At 49.3% G+C, this 23,636-nt stretch overlaps 1 protein-coding gene across 9 annotated transcripts in view; it reads left to right on the top strand.

Moving 5' to 3' along the window:
• The window catches only part of KCNIP1 (potassium voltage-gated channel interacting protein 1), a 239,921-nt gene that overhangs the window by 210,949 nt on the left and 5,336 nt on the right, over window positions 1-23,636 (top strand). For 3 of the 9 annotated variants that reach the window (XM_087816106.1, XM_087816108.1, XM_016217084.2), the window contains 4 exons: window positions 16,191-16,223; window positions 20,881-21,005; window positions 21,700-21,769; window positions 23,206-23,276. In XM_087816106.1, coding sequence (XP_087672232.1) covers window positions 16,191-16,223; window positions 20,881-21,005; window positions 21,700-21,769; window positions 23,206-23,276 — 299 coding nt within the window. Of the gene's footprint in view, window positions 1-16,190; window positions 16,224-20,870; window positions 21,006-21,669; window positions 21,813-23,143; window positions 23,277-23,636 lie in introns of those variants that run through there. The other 6 variants (XM_016217082.2, XM_016217083.2, XM_087816107.1 and 3 more) reach the window with 5 other exon arrangements.

Raw genomic sequence — 23,636 nt, forward strand, 5'->3', positions numbered from 1 at the left:
CACGGGATATTCCCCACTGCTTCCTCCAATCCCGCTTTAAACTGCTCCACTAATAGAGCTTTCCCGGCCTCCTCGGAGAGACATTCACAGAGGCTAATAGAGACATAACTCAAAAATTGCTTGATATACATGCCCTCAATTTCCCCAAGAACCACCTCGGTGAAGATCCCCAAACACGCAGCGCGCTCATTGGCCAGATGCAATTAGACACGCGTGCTGTGAAACGCACGCTGCTGGCCAGCCAGGTCTGCGCAAGCTGCAGCGGCCACTGCGCTTGATCCTAAGACCCCACCAAGGCCAGGGCAGCGGAAAGAAGCGGGCTGCTTGATGGGGGCCCGGAGGACCCCTCCTCTCGAGTCTCTACTCCAGGCCGTTTTGGACAAGACAAACAGGCTTTTTTTTTAAAAAAGCTCCAGGTCAGGAGAAGCAAAGAATCAATGCTGAGCAACTGCAGGAAGAATCGCTCCCACCTCTCCATGTGGAGGAGCAGAGGTGGGCAGAGAAGCTGGGCCGATTTATAACATGGCAACACCCTTGCAACATCGTGCGAGCAACATGCACTACAGACAGACCCCAGGACAGGCTCTGCTTACCCTCCGCGGGACCCCAGAGAGTCACTTAAGCTTTCTGAGACTTAGCTCGTCAAGCCGCTAACTGGGAATATGAACATCACCTCCCGGGATTGCTAGGAAGATAAAAAATTAACCAGTGTAAACGCATTCGGCGTACCTTTATATAGGAATTCATGAAACTTCTAGATAAATCTCCTCTTTCCTAAAATCTGAATATGGAGGAGGTGGGGGTGCTTATATGCTTGTTAAACAGATAAACGGGTGTTGAGCAAATCCTAAGCGTACTAAAATTAAATTAAAGGAGATGAACTAGGACTGATTAAAAGAAGTTTGACATACCCAAAACTAATAAACTTAATGAAACTTGGTATCTCAAGAGGAAATTAATATAAGTTAAAAACAGCATAGGTTCAAGGTGACTTTAGAGAAGTTTCTGGAGACTAGATCCATAACTGATTAATAAACTAAAAGCACAGAGAACTGCCCAAGGCTAGAAAAGTAGAAATTCAGTGCTCCTGCCCCCCCCCCTTTTTACTACAGAAGGAATCAAAGCCCAGAGCATGGAAACCAGGGATTTCAGGATGTGGTTCTGTGTTCTTTGCCCTGTGGTGGCCTCCCTAGGGACAGGCCAGCCCTCCTACACGCTGTCTCTTCAAGATGGTAACAGACTGATCCCCAAGCAGGTTAACCCAGAGCTCAGTTCACCACCCACTCTCCTCACACAGAAATAGACAGGAGGGGAGGGGGAAGGAGCCCCACCTGCCGCACACCTACTATGTGCTGGGTCCTGAGTATCACCTAATCCTCGGGAAGACCCTGACAAGCGAGTATCCTGCACATACGAGGAAACATCCTTGGGGGGTGATGTAAATGTATGGAATTCACCAACCTCCCTGGGCGTGCATCCAATTCTCTCCACCTCTCCAGCTTCACAGATGCAAACGTCTGGCCCCAGAAGGCTCTCAATCAGCGTGACCTGATTTGAACTTGCGTGACTGAGCCTCAATCAAATGATAAATGCTGAGATTTTTCAATTGTATAAGGTGTTTGAGAGGCCCCATGAATTCTCCTATCGTATACTGTGGGCCATTGTCAGTGCAGCAGGTACTTTCTGGTTTTGCTCAGGGGAGGGACTAGCAAGCAGAAGAGTAGGGGGCTCAGGAGGGGCGGCGGCCGAGAGGAGGGCAGGCAGCCAGAGGCAGGCCGGGGGTGCTCGGCCGGGGCCCACCCGTGCCCTGGCGGCCTTGGCAGGAGCCGCGGGGCAAGCACCGGCTCGCTCCCAGAGAGCCTCGAGCTCTGGGGCAGATCCAGCTCAAATGAGAATCCTGGCCTGGCCCCTCCGGGGTGACAAATGCCATCGATCCCGGATGAGTAGAAGGCTGACGTGCTCTCAGCCAAAGCCCTCAATTTATCTTCGGGACAATTTTAATTGGAAACCTCGCCTCGCTGCTGCCCACTTTTTCAGAAGTAATTAGAATGCTAATCTATAAGAAAGATGTCTATTAAGTATAAATTAATAATAGATAATACATTTTAGCTTGCAATTTTGAATAAAACTGCCATCTCGTTCTTAAAGTAAAAATTCATATATTTTTAATAAGCCTGAGACGGTTCCCAATGAACCACAGATGGTTCATTTTTATTACCCTATAAAGAGACATTATGGGTAAATGTGGTGTTTTGTTTTGTTTTGTTTTTTAATGGCAAAACAGAACCTTAGAGATGCTCTTTTTTGGAGATCTCCAAGCACCTTCCCAGCATCGGGGCTCCTTCCTGTCAGCGTGGAGACTGAGATGGGGAGGTGGCCTCCACCGCCCTCCCAGACACGCTGATCCCCAGACCTTCATCCCCGACCAAGGAGAAGCAGTGTGGCAAAATCAAAAACAAAGGCAGTTCACATTCCAACTTTGTCACTTGATAACTAATAAGCAAGCCCTAATGACCTAGAAACGGGTGTTTATAAAGTGATCCTCGTGCGGTTATTTAAGGAGTCTATAGTGCAGGTTGTGAAATGCATTGGACGCAGCAACTTCACCAAGAGGCTCTCCCTAAATGTCCTTTCCTCTCCTCTCCCCACCTGGAACCATGAGGAACATCCTAAGCTGTTCACATAGGGGCCTGTGCACATAGCCAGGCTTTATATCTGCAAGGGGAACAATTATGTTCTGTCCATTTGACAAACATCTATGAATCCTCCTACGAAAAGCCACTGAGTTGGAGAACCAATAATTCTGAACTATCCTAAGAAGATGAAACGTGTAGAACACATGGGTGGTCTCTAGCTATTCTCACAGCACTGATCACCAGGCCATCGACTTAAAATAGCCAAAAATGTCAGCATTAACCACACCGATTCTCTGTAACAGACCCTTTGCTGGGGACAGGGGTACTGAGAGGTGAGACACAGTTCTCTCCCAGCCTTCCTCACTGCCAAACACAGTTCCACCCTCCACCCAACTGCACAAACCTGGGAAGTCTTCCTGGTCACCTCTCAGTTCCTTTCCCTCACACGGCCCCTCCCCTACATCAGCCAGTCTGGCGGACTCTCCCTGCCAGAGAAATATAAAATCTGCCCCTTACTGGTCTCCTTCAAAGTTCACACCATGTCTCAGCCAGTTGCAATACTCTCCTAGCAGGTCTTTCTGTATCTTATTGAAACATTATATGCACCGGAACCCATGTAACTGATACCCAGACTTAAAACAGAAGGCAGCGGAGGGGACGGATGACCACAACACCGTCCCTGAGGCCCCCCGTTTGTTCCATTCCAACCACTGCCTCCAAAGATAACGCCACCCTGCCTCCGACAGCGCAGATCAGTTTTCCCTGCGCTCTCCACAGCCGTCCCTAGGGCGGGCTGCTGCTGCAGTTCATTCATTCACAGCACGGTGTAGCATGTCATTGTGTGAATATGCTAACGACATGACGTGGTCTTTATGTTACGGTCGATGGACAGTTGGGTGAGTTTCCGCTTTGGGCCAATTATAAACGTGATACTTCTGCTTCGTGTTGCTTTAAAGATGAAAGCCCCAGGTTGACGGATCTGACCAGTTACCTGACACCACTTCCTGCCCCGTCATTCTGCTCCACCACCCGGCCTCCAGTTGGTTCCTCAAAAGGAGGAGCTCATTCTCACCCCGTGGTCCTTGTGCATGCTGTTCCCTTTCTCAGAAACTCTTTTCCCACCACTCCCTCACTTTTTCACTTCAGTTCATATGTCTGCAGGCTCCCCTTCCTTCTAACTCAAATTATACTCTTTCTGGTTTTTCTTCCTCATATGACCCCCACTCTGCCTTCACAGCACTTAAGGTGACTCATAACTGCATATTCACGTGTGTGATTATGTGTCTAACATGTCAGTCCCACTGAACGGAGCACATGGCTGACTCACCTGTGACCATGTTGCTGGCACTTAGACTAGTACCAGGCACAGAATAGGAGCTCGGTACACTTTGGTTAAATGAGTGACTGAACTTGCCATAGCCTCAAGGAGCCCATGGTCAAGGGAGATAGAAAAGCCTCTCTGTATCTACCATACGATGTGCTGGGTGCTGTCTGGGGGAGACAGGAAAACTCCCGTTTCAGAGGAAGTAGTCCTTGAGGTGACAGAAGAGGGCTGCACAACTCCAGCAGGTACCATTCACACTGTAGTCTAAATAGTGTCCCCTGGATGTGTGCAGTGCAATGGGATAGGGTTGCAGGAGACCCGGGAAATAACCCAGCAGACAGGCACCGGATAGAGGTAAGAGCACGTGCAAAGGTGTGGAAGAATCACCCAGGAAGTCGTGTTGCAGGAACAGCAAGCTCTGGCAGAGAGTGAGTGTGGGCGGGAGGGTGAGAGTGGGTAGGAAAGAAGCGACAGAGAAAACCTGGAAGCTAAGCAGGGAGCAGCTCATGAAAGGCCTGGCCTGCCTCATTAAAGAGCATGGCCTTTCTCCTGCAGGCAATGGGGAGCCATCGAAGGCTTTCAAGTAAGGAGCATATTCAGATGTATTTCCTTTGAACATCTGGTTTTCTCCCTCCTCCGCACAGGAGGTTCCTGAGAAGCGGCGTCTCATCTTCTCTCCCCATTTAGAATGTCACATGCACACACACACACACACACATTCCCTTCCCATCCAGTAAGCTCCCACTCCTTCAGATTTCAGGCTGGCCACCATTCCCAGGGAAGTCCTCCCTGATTGTCCACGCTACACTAGAGCCTCCTACCACTCTCTCCCATAGCACCAAAGAGTGCTCCCTTGCAGTGCATCTCACAGTTGCAATTTATATTATGTGTCTATAATTCTGAGGTTAAGTCCCTCAGGCACCAAACTGCAACTTCACTGGGGACAAGAACCTTACCTATCTTCTCACCATCACAGTCCCACTGCCATCAAGTACCTGGCACGCACTGGACACTCCATAATTATGTGCCCTCTGAACAGCTGTTTTACAAAGGCCCTTCTGCCTGCTCATGCAGAGAACCCATTGATCCAACCTATAGGCTGGAGGCTGAAGCTTTGCTATAGCCTTGGGTACAGATGCTGAGTATGTGAAATCGAGGCCCAGGGATGTTCATGCACAATGTTCCAGCTAGGAAATGTCACAGGAGGCATTTTGAACCCATGTCTGTCTGACTGTAGATTCTTATTTTCTGTATCGTTTATGCTCTGGCATTTGGAGCCTTGATCCTGGAGAGACTGTCCTTCCCAGAATCAGCAAATTCCTGGGAATAGCAAATGATTCTCTACAAGTGTGCCTTCAATATACAAACCAATAATCAACCCAGAACCCTTACCCTAACCATCTCTTTATCTGACACACGCACACCAAGCCAATGTTCACTCTGCCCTAAATCACCCCAGGGCCAGGTCCTGGACAATTAGGAAGCTCCCTCCCCCTTAGCTCAGAGGCTGCCAAAATTATTCAAATTTTCTGATCTTAAGCTTACTCAGCATACCGGTCCTGCGTCACCCATTCCTTCCTATGAAAACCCCAATAAAGACTGTGGGCCACACTTGCCCCCTCCCTTTGCCTCCAGACCAACCCTGGTGCTTCCCCGTGTGGCCCTGCATGGCATGCCACGCCACACTGCCTATTTTTAGGGATCTGTGAATATAAACTTCTTTATGCATGACAGTCATTTCTATGTCTACATGTCTTATTGTACCTGATTAAAGCAAATGCTGGGTACAAATATAACACAAAATCCTTTTAAGGTATTCAGGTATCCCAAGGTCCTAACTCCTTGAGGATGCAACTGTGCAGTGAACGTCTTTCCAATCCTCCTGGCTCCCCGCACGGCCTCTCAGAAGCACTTGGGAACGTTTGCAGATAATGAACGAAAAGCTCTGGGGAGCCCTCGCCTCCCGAGAATCTGTTTTAGCCCCCACATCGGGCCCAAGCACAGAGCTTCCTGCAATGGCCTCGGGACCAACCAGTTTTACAAATTATCAACATCTCCCCATTAGCTGTTGCAATATTAAATTGTGTGACTGGAAATGAATGAATAATCCCACGGGCGAGTGAGGGAGACCAAGCAGCGGGGATTTAATAACAAGTCCTGCCCTCTCTCCAAGCGGAAGGTCTCCCTAATTAAATATTAAAAATCTATCCACACAGCTACTGCAAAAAAATTGCTTTTTCAGCAGTGGAGCTTTGAGACACTTCCTCAGAAGACCCAGGTGCTATGGAAATGTCCTCTCGGGGACCCAGATGAGGGAGCATGGGAACTACCACACGACAAGCACTGTGGGGTGCCAGGCCCAGGTCTCTTACATGCCTTGAACATTTGGTCCTCGTGAGGACCATGTGACATGGGTAGGATCACATCCAAGTGGCAAAGTTGGAGTTTCACCCGGTTTGACATGGTTATAAAGCTACACACGTGATACGCAGTTAAGAACGAGGGTTGTGCTGTGACCCAGACCTGGATTTGAGTCCCAAGCCTGCCGTGTCCGAGCCGTGTGGCCTTGGGCAGATCACCTTAGCTCTCTAAGTCTCGAGTCCTTTGTCTTTAAAAGGGTAGCAGTGTGGAGCTCACGGGGTTTGGGGAGAACTGCAGGAGATAATGTACATGAAACTGTAGGAAATGCTTCTGAAATGTCAGCTACTGCTCTGATCGGCGGAAGACACCCCCGCCCCCCCCCCCCCCCAGTGTCTCAGAAACGCCTCCTCCTGAATGGAGAGTACCCTGGCCGGCCCACCGCCTCTGACCAGGCTGTGTCCCTTTTTTCTTTACACGTTGGGGATGAGTTATTAGGGGCCCTTTAGCATCTATTGAGCACACACTGCATGCCAGTTACACCTCCATTCATTAGCTCATTTAAGTCCCACGGGAGCCCTGCAAAGGAGGGGTTATTCCCGCCATTGCCAGGTGTGGAAACTGAGATGGAAAAGCAGAGCATTGCAAAGGCTTCCACGCGAGGTGCTCCACCCCCAGCCGCCTGGCTTCCCGGGCTCCTCAGACCCGGGATTCCATGTGCTCCACGTTGGCCCTTTAGGTCAACTTTAAAATAACCTTTATGGATTTCCTCTTACTATTGAGAGCACTGAGTCTTGGAGGATGGAAGTGACTTGCTCAAGCTAACCAGCTCTTAGACCCGGCTTTTGACTGCAGAGCTCACCGTCACTGCCCTCTTGCTGATGCCTAGTTGGGCCACCGCCTTCCCTGACCCCCTGTATAAAATGGGACTTCCAGTGACCATTTCTTTCTAGTCCTGTAACCTTGCTCTGTTTTCATTCACAGCACACAGCACCACCTCAGATCACTGCTCTTCACCACCCAGTGCCTAGAAGAGTAGCTGGCACCTAGGAGGTACTCAGCAGTTATCTGTTGAATCAGAGAATGGTGTTGTGAAAACAAGTCTGAATTGGTAGAAGGACTGGCCTGAGTTCAATCCTGCTCTGGCAGGAATCCGGTGTGTGGCCCTGGACAAGCCCTGTTCCCTCTCTGGGCCCCAGGACCCGCATCCGTGATGTTAGAGGGCGGGATAAAAGCATCTCTCTGTAATTCGAATGCTCTGTGACTTATACAGTTTGTTACCCAGTGAAGGTTGCTTTCATGCTCAGAAAAGGGAAACAAAATTGAAATGCTACATGGAGGGCAGAGAGCTTGGGGCAAGGGAGAAGGGGAAGGGGACCCCTGAAACAATTTGGTGTCTCCCTTTCTGCCACCTAAGACTGGGGTCTGCAGATTCTCAAGTGCTGAGAATGTGAAGAGCGTAGCTGGGGGAAGTTGGCCCCTGACTTGCTGAGGCAGAGGACCACAAGGCACAGGACAGGACCTGTGAACTCAGCACCCCCTGAGGGACCCACAGAGTGACCCCTGATGTTGGGAAGCATCCAGCTGTCACTCAGACGGTGAGACTTGTCTGCCCTCCTGTTCCCCATCCTTGTGACCTCAGGGACAGCTCCTACGATCTCTGACTCCATTTCTCCCAATAAAACAGGAATGCGATGTTTTCTCTTCCCTCTCTGAACCTATTTTCTCCCCTGCAAAATGGGAATAATATGATGCCTGCCCTGCCAGAGCAAAATGATGTGAAAAGCGCTCCATAAAACATCAGCTGAAAATGTGCTGAACCAGAACCCGTAAGTCTACCCCACCCTTAGTAGGCGTGATGTTAGCAGCCCAGAAGCAAACACCAGAGGGCACAGCCTGAATCTGTACAGGGGTCTCTCTAATCACAGGGCACCCTTTTTTCTCCATGTTGCCTAGGACCCAAAAAATGAAATTTTGTTATACTTCTAGATTATCACAAAACACACAAAGGCCACTTAGAGAAACATGGTTTGGAGTAGGAGAGAGGGATTACAAACTCCCTCTCTCCTACTCCAAAGGTATTATAGATGAGTGATGATGCATAATAACTGTCCCTTGGTCTTAGTGTGGAGGGGTAATAGGGAATAGTGGGGACTGTGGTTTACTGGAGAGCACATGCCTATCTAAAGTGAACCACTTCTCCTCAGCTCCAGCCAGTTGCTGCCGTGTGATAATGCAGGCCTGCATAACCATAGCTTCAGATCCCAAAGAGAAGCTAAAAATCTATCTTTCATGTGAAATAAATGTTGACAAAATACACAGTTAGAAGAAGTGACGCAACAGCTGTACCCTGTAGGCTGCCAGATTGTGATTTCTAAACTAAGCTGTCCAATGGCAGAATTAGCTGCTAAATTAGCCAAATACTTTCCAGATATTCCCTTGGCTGCTGTCTTGGGACTCTTCATATATTTCCTATTTAGCTCCTTGTAGCTCTATACACTCTTAGCAAATAATGAGCACTTACTAAGCACTTACTAAGCACCTACTAAGTGCAAAGTGGATACTGGGCATTATGTGGGAAGAGGGATACCAAAAATAAAAACCAAACCAAAACAGGGACAAGGCACTGTTCCCACACCCACCCCGCTCAGGTAAATGAAAGCTGCAACACCCGAAGGTGATTTGGTATCTGCTGGGTGATTGTTAGAGTGCTTCTGGTGGTTGGACAGAAAGAGAGCTTTCCACGTGGCCGTCTGTGAGAGTGGCCCGGAGGGGACGGCTCTTAAGCCAGGTTTAGACAGCGGCTGGGGTTGGGGTCAGCTGATCCCATGCTGTGGCAGAGACGGGGGTCCAGACACCAGCAGACCGTGGCTACTGCAGGAAACCCATGCTGGGCAATTGTGGGGAACTGCGCTGGAGTGGTAAACTGGCCCCCAGTGTGGACTCTCCAGTGCCGGCTGGGGAATCTGGGCCTTTATCCTGAAGATCTTCTGCAGGGAGGTGGTGGTTTGTGGTGGGGCAAATTGACGGAGTGGTGCCTCCTTACCCTCCCGCTTTCTCCAGGATGAGGGGCCTGGCCACGGGCTCCAGGGCTTCCTCCAGGCCCCACTCTCACCTCTTGTTTATTGCGGACCAAACGGAATAGACAAGCAGACAGAGCTTCCCCGGACGGCCTGCGCAGGCTGCTTCCTTGGGGGCGGGAGGATGCCTTCACGGTAATGATCTGGATCCTGGAACAATTCCGAGAGGCAGCAGGCCTTTGAAATAGGCAGTATTTCCTTTTTTTTTAATGATGGTTTCATTTTCCACTTTTATTGGCCCTTCACTGATTGCTCCCGGGCTCTCCGACTGGCTGTGAGCTGCGCTGACATTTATAGAAATCAATACATTAATAAATCACGAAGTTCATAACGTCTGATTTGCTTCTAAATGAGACAGAACTATTATCACCATAAAGTTGCACATAAAATAGGCCCAATTGTGATGTATTGTGTAGTCTAATCAAAGGCACTGGAGTGAATAACCTTTCCCCCGAAGAAGGAAGCGATCGAGGCTGAATAGCTTCATTAATAATTCAAGGTGTGTCTGCCAGGCCTTCATTTATTAAGCGCGCGGTTAAGAGGCTTCCGAGCTGCGTCCAGGAGATGCCACGGCGCCGTCTCCTCCCGGCTCTGCGCAGGCCGACGGCCACCTCCCGACGGCCGGCTGCAGGCCTGGCCTTGGGCTCTCGCGCCCCAGCCGGGCCGGATTTCCAGTTTCCTTCCCAGCTACGGAATGGACCAAACAGGTCACACAGCGACTGCCTGGATTACAAAGGGCAGAGGACTTGAGCCACGTAATAACTCTTGGGGAGAAGAGGCAGGACATTTTCTCAAGGACTGTCAGTGGCTACGTCTGTGTGCTCAAGCTCCAGGCCGTGTTCTGGGGTCCCCCACCCTCAATGCTCTGTGCTGTTCCATGGCACCCGCGGACCGAGGTGCTCGACACTCTCTCATCCAGAGCCCTGTGTTTGCTCGTGTCCACTGCAGTCAATACAGATTGATGATATTCACTTAAGCCAATTAACGTCCAGCCTGAACTGGCAATTGGGTGCCGCTGACAGCGAATCCCAGATCGAGAAAATCTTCCCCTAGTGGAGAGAAACCCACGTAATTAACTAGATCCATCAGAAAAGGCATGATCGTGACCTAGAAAGTATCTAACAGATGTGATTACTGGACTCCACTGTCAAGAATGAACCTTAAAGTCACAGTCATAATACGTGGAATAACATTTTTTGAGTGCCTACTATCTGCATTGAGCACTTGCCATATCTCATTTAGATTCGCAGCTACATGATTAGTCTAATAACCATATACCTCCTAGGGATGGTGAGATGATTGGATCAATTGTAAAACTATTACCGTGCTCTCTGAGCTCCCCAAGATAGGCATGCAATCCGAGGATACGTTAATACTGAATTTCAGCAAGTGCTCCCTTGGCCGAGCCCCATCATTTCCCCGACTGTGCTAATTCTATATGGTGTACAGAAGTTTCTTTTCACACCACCAACAAAGAAAGGGTTTATTTGGTTGCATTACAGGTGCTGAACCTACTCTGTGAAGTTGGTTTGGGGGCCCCGAGGGCACTGATTTGGGAGAGTTGAACACATGCCTGCTCTCCTAAAACAGCAGACGTGTGTGATGGAGCCAGGCCGGGCTGGTGGGCCTGCACTTCCCTTCCCAAATCCACATTCAGCGAGAGTGTTCACATCAGGGAAATTAGAAAATTCTGTCAAACAGGATTTCCCACCCTCCCCACCAAGAGCCAGTGTTTACATTTTTCCCAGCCCACCAAAGCGAGCCCTATGTTTAGGGACCATCACTGGCAGGTTGTGACACTGCCTGGGCTGAAAGACAGGCGTTCACACCTTATCCTGACCCTGATCCTGTGAGTGTCCATGGAAGAGAAGACTCTGTGCCAACCTGAGATAAATACTATTCACATGGCAATTTTACCTTTCCTTTGAGAAATTCCTTCAATCTCTCTCTATACCTTCATTTTTCCACCTCAAAACTATAAGTGTCCTTTCTCCTTGGACACTCCCTCCCTGTCCTTCATTTGCAATGAATTGTCATTTATGCTTCTCATTCAAAAGAAGTAACAGGATCCTGCCCGTATAATCCTCTTATTTCCTGCAGAAATCTTCTAGACCCACATGCCCTGTCCCCAACACAGGGTGGCCTCGGCTCATTAACTGGCCACATGCATATGCTGGAACTTCAGGGCAGTGTCCAGCTGAGACCAAAGGAGAAACGGCCAGAGGAGTCCACAGTCCGGCCTGAATCCTATGCTGGCAGGATGGGGGCCTCATTTGACTAATTGCCCCCTGGAGCTGTGGAGACTGCGGAGCTAGCTTCATCCAAACATAGAGGTCCACTTAAAACATCACCTAGAGATTTCTGCCAGTGGGGGAGATGCTACGGTGCATCTGACATTTCTGTTCTGCAGCCTGGCAAAGGTCTTAGCTGGACTAAAATGCTGCATTGGAGGCGAGAGGACACAAGGGTCCCTAATGTATGTGGCCCTGCTTCTGGTCCTGGAACCCCATGCAGGGCTCCTTCTCTCTGCCAACCCTGGGCTCTAGATGCCTCACTTCTAGGGGTGTCCCTGTTTTTTCAGTCTTGGTGAAAAGTGTGTGAATGTTACTCTGTCACAGAGCCGACAGAACTGTGACTTCTGTCACAATCTGGGATGTGACCTTGTGAAGTTTTAATAATTGCATTACGTTTCTGACCATTTCCACCACCACCTCTCAAGAAGTTCCAAGGTGCAGCTGACACCCCTTCCCACACACCCTCATTTGGGGAGAAAGGCGAGAGAACTGAAGTATATTGTAGGTGGAAGACTTTTCCAGTCATTTGATCTGGAAAACCTCCCATGCAATAGAAGTAGCAGTACTCAAAGATTTTTTTTTAGGACTCCGGGGGTTTTTTTAGAGCATTTTGAGGTGTAAATGAATGAGGAATGTATAAATTCAATTTTGCTTAAAAGGGGCAGGAAGGTTTCAAGATAAAGAGAGCAAACACTTGGAGCAAAACACGAGTTGAGTTTTATTGAGCCAAGAAGATGGAAAAAAAGTGTCTGGAACACTCAGAAAATCTTTATCAAGGCTCAGCTCAGCACTCGAGGGACTCGTTAAATTTATAACATTCAGGGCTGATGAGTTGTGTGTGCTGTGTGGGTCTCAGCTAGTTTATGACTCTCCTCCAAGCCCGGGCTGTAGGAGTCTTGGCCTCCAGGTTACACTTCAGGACCTAATGGAATTGTCTCTGCTCCACATAGACACCAACAGGGATCTTCACCCCCAATTATATTGGGGTGAGTCATTAATCAGAAAGATGGTGCTAAACTCTTCCAGAGCGAACCAATCAACCATGTTTAAGGGGAGGTAAGAGACTACATTTTCAGATGCCAGCATGCCATCACTGACATAGTCTCCAACGTAACCAACATAGTTTAGGCCACACTGAAAATGAACCACTGGAAACACTAGAAATATGAATTCAAGAGGAAGCACCACATTCAACTGTATGTACATGGTCACCTAAGTTATTTGTTGCTCAAGAATGTCACTCTCTTTTAAATTCCCCTCTAGGTATAATTTTAATAGGATCCCACAGTTTTGATATGCTGTATTTTCATGACCATTTAGCTCAAAATGCTTTCTCATTTCCATGAGATTTCTTTTTGATACATGGATTACTTGGGAATTAGAACCATACTGCTTGGTTCCCAAACATTCGGAGATTTCCTCCTTTCCTTTTTGCTCTTGATTTCTTGTTAATTCCACTCGGGACAGAAAACATTCTGAGTCATTTCAGTTCTTTGTACTTTGTAGAGATTGGCTTTATGACCCAGGAATGGTCAGTTCCAGTAAATGTCCTATGTGCACTTGAAAAGCACTTGTGACATTCTGTGGTTGTTGGGTAAAGAGCTCTGCGTGTGTCACCGAGGCCAAGTGTGTTACTTGCATTGCTCATATCTTCTGTACATTTACTGATTTTTTATCAGTTATTAAAGGGGTGCTTTTAAATCTCCAGTTATGATTGTGAACTTGCCACTTCTCATTTTGATTTTATCAGCCTTTCTATGTGTTTTGAGACTATATTATTAGTGCATACTCATTTAGAATTGTTGCATCTCACAAAAGCTCTCTCTTCCTCTCTAGCAACGTTCCTTGCCTCACACTCTACAAAATCTGCTGTTAAAATAGCCGTGCTGGCTTTTCTGGCTTGGGGTTTGCATCCTGTATCTTTTCCATGCTTTTGCTTTGACCTTTCCTGTGTCCTTATGCTCCCAAGTAGCCTTTAGTTAGGGCTTGGTTTTTATTGGAAGATTGCTCTCTTGTATTGAAGATTTTCCAGTTGTCTTTGCAAACCTGCTGAGAACTCTATTTGGCTCTGCAAACTTTTCGCTTTGGCGTAGTTTCTCTTGACCTGTCTCTTAGAAACTGGCACCTGCCTTGAGGGGATAAGCCGCCCGGGCTCTCAGCTCACCGCCCTGTGGCCCCTCCGGTCTTGGCCCCTCAGGTCCTGAATGTCACAGTGGCGCTGATCCTGCTGCGGGTTCTGCTCACGCCCTTTGCTCTTAGCAGACTTTCTGCTCAATTCCTCGACCTCACTACCCACACCACTTATAAATCAGCACAGGCTTGGAGTTAAAAGCAGCACTGCCTGCCAGGCTCACCTTCATGAGCTGTTCTTTCCTCCGGAGTCATGGCTCCGTAGCTCTCCCCCCCGCAAGCAGATGTGCGTGGGTTTGCCAGCCCCCTTCCCAGCTCCAGGGAGAGGGCAGCTCTGCCACAGAGAGCCTCCCGTTCCCTGGTCATTTGGCAACTGCGCGCTCGCATGTGCTGTTACCTGGTCCCCCCTCCTTCAAGACCTCCCCTGGAAGCTGTCTCTGTCCCCCCCCCCCGGGTCCCCTGCCACCCAGGTGGCATTCCTTAAGAGCTTCCTCCCCTCCGCTCCCAGAGTCTTAGTCACAGCCACACGGCTTGGCATGATTTGCCCATGAGGAGTTTCAGACCTTCAATCCTCAGCACCCCACAAACGGGAATATTACCTTTGGGGCGCGCTGTATGGTGCGAGTGTTAAACTCGTCCATAACATCTAAGAATCACGATACAAACAGTTTTCAATTGTAGCATCTCCTGAAAAATTGAAAGATCTGGACTCACTGGGCATAAATTCCACATGACAACAGCCAGCCGCAGAGCAGCGGCCTCCCTTTCTTGGGCGATGGCTCCCCGGCACAACTTCGTATGGTTGCATGCCCGTCGCCTGCCTCGCCTGAATTACCTGCCAACTGTCATGAGCATTTGAGTTTGCGACCCCCGGTCTAGGTGTGCGCCTCCCTACCAGCCTGAGAGCTGCGCCGGACCAGACGGGTGTCCGTCATCCCTCCCTGGCATGCCGGAGACGGCCCGTCCAGGTTGGTAGACACGTCTCTATGAAAAGGCTGCCGGGGCACTTTTAGGGCAGTGAAACTGTTCTGTAGGGCACAGTCCATTGTACGTTTGTCAAAACCCATAGACTGTACACGCCAAGAGTGAACTCTAATGTAAACTCGGGACTTCAGTTAAAAAATAATCGATCAATCTTGTTTCGTCAATTGTCAGATATACTGGACCAAGGCCCGGTGTTAGCGGTAGGGACTGGGAGGGTGGGCGTATGGGAAATCTCTGCGTTTTCTGTAAACCTGAAACTGCTCTCAAAATAAAGTCTATTAGAAAAAAATCAGTAAATACAAATGCTACTTAACCAGAGTGATAAAAGAAGGCAACTAATTCCAGCAAAATAAGTTTCTCCTATGAAATTCAGGTCAGGAGACAAGAGCAGAAACACTTAGCAGTGGATTCCCACCCATAGCGTCACTTTTGGAGGCGGCAGGAAACTAAGCCCTTCCCGTAGGCGTTGTGGGTGGGGAGCGATTAAAACATACTTAAGGCGGTGGCCGGGCTGCCTTCCAGTCTTGTCGGGGCTGCTAGAAGGGCAGGAGGAAGTTGAAGTAATCACCTGCAGAGGAAAACCAGGCTGATCCCCAAATAGACTCCCGGGGGGGAGCAGCAAATAGAGCGCCTGTGTCCCGCTCTCTTGGACCTGGGCCCCCCAACTCCACGGTACCGTGAGGATGTTCTAGGGCTGATGTTTTGCCTTGTTTCGCACTCGGCATCACAGGGAACTCTACCTGCCCCCGCTCTGCCCACATGTCCTAAGGTGCTAACGAGGTTTTTCAACAGCCCTTTTCCTTTCCTGCATCTTTGTTACCTACCGGCTTCAGAAAGGGCCAGAGGAGCAGAACTGAAGATTGCAAGCTCTGGGAGAGCAGGGGACGGAGTTGTTCCGTTCACTGAGACGGTGGGTGGGGCAACTGGAAACCTACTTTTGCCCCACCCTGTATGTATGGTAGATGCTTCATTGATTGTTGTTGAATCAGCTTCGAATCACAAAGTAGCAGAGAGGGGAGGCGGGGCCTCCACCGGGAGGGTATCTATAAGCCGCTCTTCACGCAAACTCGTGGGATTTGCAAGGCCCATCCGCATCCGCGCACCCTCTGCCCCCTGCCATCCCATCTCTTCCAGCTGCATGGCTGCATGGCTGCGGGCATGCTCAGGGCGCCCCCTGCTGGGAGCCGTGGGCACTGAGGCTGGCCCAGCGCCCCGGCCAGTCCTGACGGTGGGAGGTGAGCCCGGCTCAGGGGCAACACCTCTTGGCCTAGTGGAGCTGGACGGCAACCTGACACCCTCAGGGCGGAGTCTCCATGGAAAATTAAAGTGTGTTTTGCTTTTTTGATGAATGGATTTAGTAAAATGTTTTCTTACTTTTTCCTAGACATCACCTGGTGGTATTACCAGTATCAGAGAGGTAAAAAAGTTTAAACTAACTTGACTACTTGGTCACATTACTTTCAAAGGGAGAGCTATTTAATCGAGTATTTATGTTTTGTAATTAGTCTTCTCACTCACCAACTTTCTGTGCCCCTTGTTAACAAACCCCACCTGTATAGAAACAGTTGGAAACATTCTTTTAGAGACAAGTTATGGGGAAAGCTTCGCTCCCCTGGAGCAACTGTTATGTTTTCCTCTCATGGGCAATAAAATATATATATAAGCACTCAGAGCCAATTTGTGGTTCAAGTGTAGTAACTGCTTAGAACAAATGACCTGAATTTCTATGTTCTCTTTTTCCCTGTGGTCTTGACCTCCTAATCGAATCCACATTTTCTGAGGCAGTTTTTCTTATTACTTTATCTCTTATTATTTTATTATATTTATTTCATATAATTGCTTCAATTCCTTTGTGAAACAGAGTGGAATGTGTTAAGGTAATAGTGAGGGAGAGAGGAAGTGGTCGACGGAGTGGGGCAGGTAGGAGAAAGGTAGGCAGTGTGGGGATAGCACAGATAAGGAGCCAAACACCGAAATGTTTCCGGCGCCAGGGAGGTGGCGTAACTGAAGGAAGGGGGCCAGGGGTGATGGAGGGAGCGCTGGATCTGAGCCACTGCTCAGATCTCGTAAACTGTTGCCTTGTGACAACTCGAGACCCAAGTCAGATAATCCCATTTCCCAAGAAAAATCAGAAATCCAAATGTGTACATGGATCCCTTATGTTTAAATATTGGCAATTCATTCCCCCCCCCAAAAAATTAAATTTTTGTAACCTCAAAGCTGGATGGGTGGGTATAAAGTCCAACCCAGAGACCTCAGATGGAGAAACTATTCTCAGTCCAGGGAGAAGGAGATGGCCATGGTCTTTGGTCGCGGTCATGCTCGTAGGCCTAGCAGTGGAGACACCTCTGCAGCCCCCGCCCAGGCCTGTGTCCGTGGGTTATGCATATATGCAAATAAGTCCTGAACCGTCTTCTCCAGCCTTCATCCACTACCGTTAGTGATTCGGTCTCATTTTCCCTACGGCCAGTGATAGATGGTTCCTCCCTTTTGAAGATACTCCTACTTAGAGAACTCTTTTTTCTGTTAGGACACCCGTCTCCCTAATATTCGGATGGAGAGGGCAGTGGTCCCCCGTTCCCCACCACACACGGGGTTTAGTGATTTACGGACGTAAAAACATTTTCCAAATTAAAAGTAGTGTAAGTCATCGTTGTTGTGGAGTTATCGCCATAGTATGAACTCTCTAAGTTAATTTTCTATCATCCAAATTCAGTCTGACTTGGGAACTGGCTCATAATTATTTTTAATAACAAAAATAGTAATAACAAGCAATATTGGGCCTCAGAGACTCTTAACAAACCTCAAAAGAAACTGTCAAACACGCTCCCTACCTGTTAATCCTGTCCCCTCCTCTACCCAGGCACTTGGGCCACCCTCCTTTCTTTACTGGGGCCACCTGGAGAGCACCCAGGGACTCTCTGGGGGGCCACAGGAGAGATGCGCACACCTCTGCAACCCTTCCCGAAGTTTCTTCAGAAAGTATTTACAGAGGCCAGACCATGAGGCAGCTGAGGAAAGGAAGGAGGGAGCTGGAGTGAGGCAAAGGAGTGCCTGGGGTGGGCACCCCTCCAGGGTCACCACAAGTACAGGCAGATTCCTGGTTTCCATTCGCACATCATGGCACATGAGGGTCACAATCAGCACAGTTTTACCAAGAAAGAGATTAAAATTGAAAACAGAATACATCTCTCATTAGTAAGGAAAAGAATTCATAAAATTTTTGCTCCAAATTTTTTTTTTAATTTTGCTTTTAAGTATGTGTAGGGAGCCGGCTTGACAGTATACTGGGTTGTGATGTAAACTCTAGTTCTTACTATAAAACAATACGAAAATCGAGAGCTGCTGGTTTCAGCTCCATATGCCCACATGCAGGCCACTTCCCAGCATCTTGAGTCCCAGAGACACGAGTTTCCTTCCACAGTTGATCTCGCCATAGCCTGACGAGGAGAGGGTATTGGAAAGGAAAACAACATGAAAGCTTGGCAGTCAACACCCAAATATTCAGGTATTCTAGAATCCGCTTGATATGGAAATTGATCCCCCTGCCCAGACAGCAAACAAATCATTTATTAACAATGTCCAGTTCCACCTTAATAAAGTGGCTTTAATATTTGATATTTCAGTAATTACTTAGTGCATTTTTAATAAAGGGAGCAAATGCAGTTTCTGAATCAGAACCTCTCAAAATCCTGCAAAGAGATTTCTCTGAACTTGGGAGGAAGCTGGTCACAAGATGCTTAATAGAAATAAGACAATCTTGTAAAAATATCTTTAAGCTTCTAGGTAAGATAAACTGGGAAGGTATACCAGATGCCTTCAAAAATACACCATTTCTTTCAAAAGTACATTTGTGTCTTCTTTACTTACATTTTAATATAACTTTTGCCTCTTTTCAATGTTAAATATCTGTGCATTTTTTAAAAACTTTTTAAATTGATTTTCTGAGAGAGAGAGGAAGGGAGAGAGAGAGAGAGGGAAACATCTATGTGAGAGCAAAACATTGACAGGCTGCCTTCTGCATGTCCCCTGCCAGGATTGAGTCCCCAACCTGGGTATGTACCCTGACTGGGAATCGAACTGGCAACCTTTCGGTGCACAGGACAAGGTCCAACCAACTGAGCCACACTGGCCAGAGCTATCTGTACATTTTTAAATAAAAATGCTATTGAATCTAATGCTAGGAGATTTAAACCAATAATTTGATTTGTATTTTAAAATGAGCTAAAAATATATATGAGTGAGTTAGACTTATGTGGGGGTTTTGCTGTTGTTTGTTTGTAATTGCTACGTGTTAGCTACAAACATAACAATTAAAGGCCCTGAAAGCATTAGAAGGACGTTGGCCACTCGCGGCTGTGTTGCACAAGCAGAGAACCTTATTTATGTTGAGGAATCCGCCTGCTCCCAGCACGTAGAAAGATGACCGCAAGGAATGTCCCCCAATTCCTCTGCCTCCCCCATGGAAACTTAGCCAAACAGCCAAACGCCCATCCCCTTAGGGAAAGGTACCAGATTCAAACTCACCGTGATGGAAACCTTTCCTCTTGAAATCGAAGCATCAAAAGGAAAAGTGGTGCGAAGAGGCGGACCCTGACTAGAAGGATGCGCAGAGCCCCGCACCTGCCCAGCCCATCCCCTCTCCATGGCCGTGGGGCGACGGGCCCATGTCCTTTCCCGCAGCCTGCCACCTCATCGCTGTTCTCGCCAGCCCAGACTTACAGTCGTTCAACATACGGATTTGGTGACATCTGCTTGACAGCGGTGGGCAGAAGGGGTTGGGCGGTAACCGATTCCTGCCGGAGTGACTGTAGGAAGGCTCTGGCAGGGCCCGGGGACGCACACGCGCTCGCCCGCTCACCAAGGCGCTCCAGGCTCCACTTCTGTGGGTCTGGGATCCTTCGGTAGGAGGCGGGCAGGGTCCTCGCTTCAGCTGACTGCCACTTTCTAAATAACTGGTGAAAATGACGCTGCATGGCAGTTAAACTGCCACTTAAGACAGCAGTTCTAAGAGCCCTTCGGTGCCTTAGAAACTTTTGTTTGTATAAAGTAGCTCCCATGTAAGTCCATTTCTTATTATGTGAGGCTCTCTAGTAAATATTACGAAACAATACTATAACATGCATTCCTGCCTTTCAATTAATATTTAATGCTATAATTGGAACTTTTTGCTAGATCATGCTAGCCTTTCTCTAGTTGTCCCAAATGGTGAGAGTTTACTCTATGCTTTTGTTCATCTGTTTTTTAAATGTTTTTATTGATTTTAGAGAGAGAGGAAGGGAGAAAGAGAGAGAAACATCGATGAGAGAGAAACATCAGTCACCTGCCTCCTGCATGCCCCCTAATGGGGATCGAGCCCGAAACCCGTGCATCTGCTCTGACCAGAATCGAACCGGTGACCTCTTGGTGCCACACCAGCCAGGCACTTTATGTTTCGTTTTGTTTTATAATAGTCCCATCACCAGTAGTGTTGTTTATTTGTGTAAGGTTATTCTGCTTAGGACTTTTAAGTTTCAGGAAATATCAGTCTAAAGTAAATCATTAATTTAAGAATGATAAAGATACTTCATGGAAAAGAGAAGCTGGGCCCTACTGAGTCACAGACCCTTAAACTGTTCCTCAAAACCTCTCTCTATGTGTTTTTTTTCTAACAGGCCTGTTTCCCGTTACTGTTTGGAAGGTGTAGATCAATCTGCTCACTTACCTGTGTCTCTAGAATATTCAGATGTTCAATAGACAGCAAATTGAACATGCAAAGAAATTATTTCAAAAGAAAGGGAAATGTTTTCACATGGGCTTATTTTTAGCACCTCCACTCTCAGCTTCACTTGGAACATGTTTCTCTCCAGAGCTCGAGCTCCCTCACCTGGTGCCTGACACCTGGAGAAAGGGCTGGGCTGATGGTGAGACAGAAAGGGGCTGGGCAGGGCTTCCTGGCAGGAGGGTCATCTGCAGGTGACCCCAACCCATGACCTCGTGTCCCAGATCACGACACCACCCTTGACCCAGCCCCAGTGTGGTCTGACAAGGCAGCCCCGAGGTCAGCATCCCAATGCCATCTCCTCTGGTTCCAGATAAGATTGAAGACGAGCTAGAGATGACCATGGTTTGCCACCGGCCCGAGGGCCTAGAGCAGCTGGAGGCCCAGACGAACTTCACCAAGAGGGAGCTGCAAGTCCTTTATCGAGGCTTCAAAAACGTAAGACCCCATGGCCCCCGGAAGCCAAGCAGGCCTTCCCTGGAGCAGGGCCTCCCAGTGCCACGGGGCCCATCAGGGAGCTTTCCCATCTCTGTCCTAAGAGGAAGACGGTCAGCTCTAAAGAGGGGACATGAGAGCAAGACCACCTGGCTAGAAAGGAAGACCCCAGGTGAGGATGAGGGTCTAGCTTAGCGTAACCCACTCACACTCACTGTTGGCGGTGGCTCAGAAACCACGGGGTTTCGGTCTGCGGCTCCCCAAGCCGACGGAGACTGATAAGAGAGCCCAAATGCAGGTGTATTCATTGACTGCATATTTCACATGCTGAACCTCACAACACCCTTGTTGGGAGGGTCCTGTTAGCCCCATTTTACAGCTGAGGGCATTGAGAATTGGACACTGACGCATTCACAGTCACAAAACTTAGAAGGGGCTGAGCCAGGAACCAGCCCAGGCCTTTCCCATCCCAAAGTCCACACTGTCCACCTCCCAGTGCCCGTTCTCTGAGGAAGTCCATCACTTTGCAAAGTGGCTTCGATCCTAAGGTGGGGCTGACCCCCAGCCACTCACCTCAGGGACACGGAAGTCCCTGCCCACCAGAGATCACGAGGAACCCTCGACCCCAGCGTTGGACCCGCCTACTGCTCCCGGGGCAGGCGCCCAGCCGCCCCCTGACTCTGTGCCCTCCCCGCAGGAGTGCCCCAGTGGTGTGGTCAATGAGGAAACCTTCAAGCACATCTACGCTCAGTTCTTCCCCCACGGAGGTGAGTCCCACCTTGGAAACGATCCTGCCCGGCTCCCTCTTTGGTGGGCAGCCTTCCTTTCTCCAAGTTCATGCTCCTTGTCACCTGCCCGCTCCTCAGCACTGGGGAGAACTCAGGGCAAGACGCCTCCCTGTTACAAGGCGCGAGTTCACTAAAGCTGCAGCAGAGAAGAGCTCCTAGAAGGGACCCGGTCCAGGAGAGGAGGAGGGGCTGGTCGGGGGCCCAGACAGCCTGGCACAGCTCGGAAGGCGGGGCTGTCCTCCAGGTGCGCGGCTGAGTGTCAGAGGCTAAGCCTCTCTCAAGGTCACATGGCTAGCGAGTGGCAGGCGGAGGCGGTCCCCTAAGCGTCTGATGGAGACCTTTGCCATGTTCGCTCCACTGTGCCACCCACTCCCGACCGCTGTGCCACCCACTCCCCACCGCTGTGCCACACGCTCCTTTCCTTTTCCTACCACAGCTGGGTGAAGCCAGGGTTTTGAAAAAGAAACCAGTAAGTACCAGAGGCCACAAAATAAACTAATCCAAAAAGATGCAGGGAGCATAAAGTCATGTTGATAAATCGAGGTTAGCGAGGGTGCCTGGCCCACAGCTGCTCTGTTGCCCTGTCTTCTCCTGCGGGAACCCTCTCTGGTCCATGGGCCTGCGACATCAGTGGCTCTTCCTCCAGCTTCCACATGTCACCTGCCACCTTACTGTTTGTCCCCAGGAGCTACCTCCTGTGGGACCCTTCCCAGGATCCCGATGAAACAGAGACCAAGCATCCTGAACACAGCTTGGCAGCAGGCAGGCGCCTTCCCTGGTGTGGGGCCCCCACCCACGTTGGGAGGCAGTTTCTTCCCATTCAGACCCTAGAATTGCCCATTGTTGAGTTCTCTCAAGCCACTCTTTATTGGGTTTGGACTGTGTGGTGGGCTTGGTGGCTTTGGCGATGGGACTATGCGAAAAAGTTAACGTGCTTTTTCAAAAGTGTCTAGAGGTAGGTCTTGCTATATCCCATTGTACAGAGGTGGGAAAGTGAAGCTCAGAGAGGTGGCATTAAATGCCTGTGGTCACACAGCTACATAGTAACAGAACTGCTCTCCAAACCCAGGGCGTTGTCTGCCACTCAGAAGAGCATCTCCACATGCTCACGGTGACAGTGAGTCACCGTGTCATTCATTCTTCCACCAAGAAGCACATGCACACGCAGGAGGGTCTTTCTCTGGGGATAGCTAGGTGGAGGCCCCAGGGCCTGTCTCGCTCTCACTAGAAAGTCCCACCGAAACCCCAGGAGAGCCAAACGCGCCCAGGTTCAGAGCCATGGGTTTGCGGCTCCATGGGCCCCTCCTTTCCATCCCTCTAGCAGCACCCTCTTCCCTTCCTTACTGTTTTAAGTGACCTCACTCCCTCTGCAGAGCCCCTGCCCCCATCGCCTGCCTCTCCCTTCTGCCTTGCAGATGCCAGCACCTACGCCCACTACCTCTTCCATGCCTTCGACACCACCCAGACAGGCTCCGTGAAGTTCGAGGTATGTGCGTCTCTGAGACCCCCCAGGTCCCTGTCTCCTCTCCCCCTAAATCACGGGGTGTTGGGGAAAGGGTTGCATCATCAAAGTCCCTCCGTCAAGACAAAGAAACCTGCATCCTTTTATCAAGCATTTCCTGAATAGAGGAGCAGCAACTGCCCCTCCTCCAGGACCTCAGGGCCTCGGGGGACTAGTGATGACAGTTTAATGGCTCCCATGCACGCAGAGCTGACCCCATGGCGGGCTCTGTACTTGGTGCTTTAGGTCACTGAACCCTCACAATAACCCGACAAGGTAGGGAGCTGTTATTTATTACCAGTTGCAGGAGAGGCAAGTAAGGCAGAGATGGAGGGACCTTCCCAA

This window comes from Miniopterus natalensis, chromosome 4 (genome assembly GCF_054644295.1).
Source record: "Miniopterus natalensis isolate mMinNat1 chromosome 4, mMinNat1.hap1, whole genome shotgun sequence".
Lineage (NCBI taxonomy): Eukaryota > Metazoa > Chordata > Mammalia > Chiroptera > Miniopteridae > Miniopterus > Miniopterus natalensis.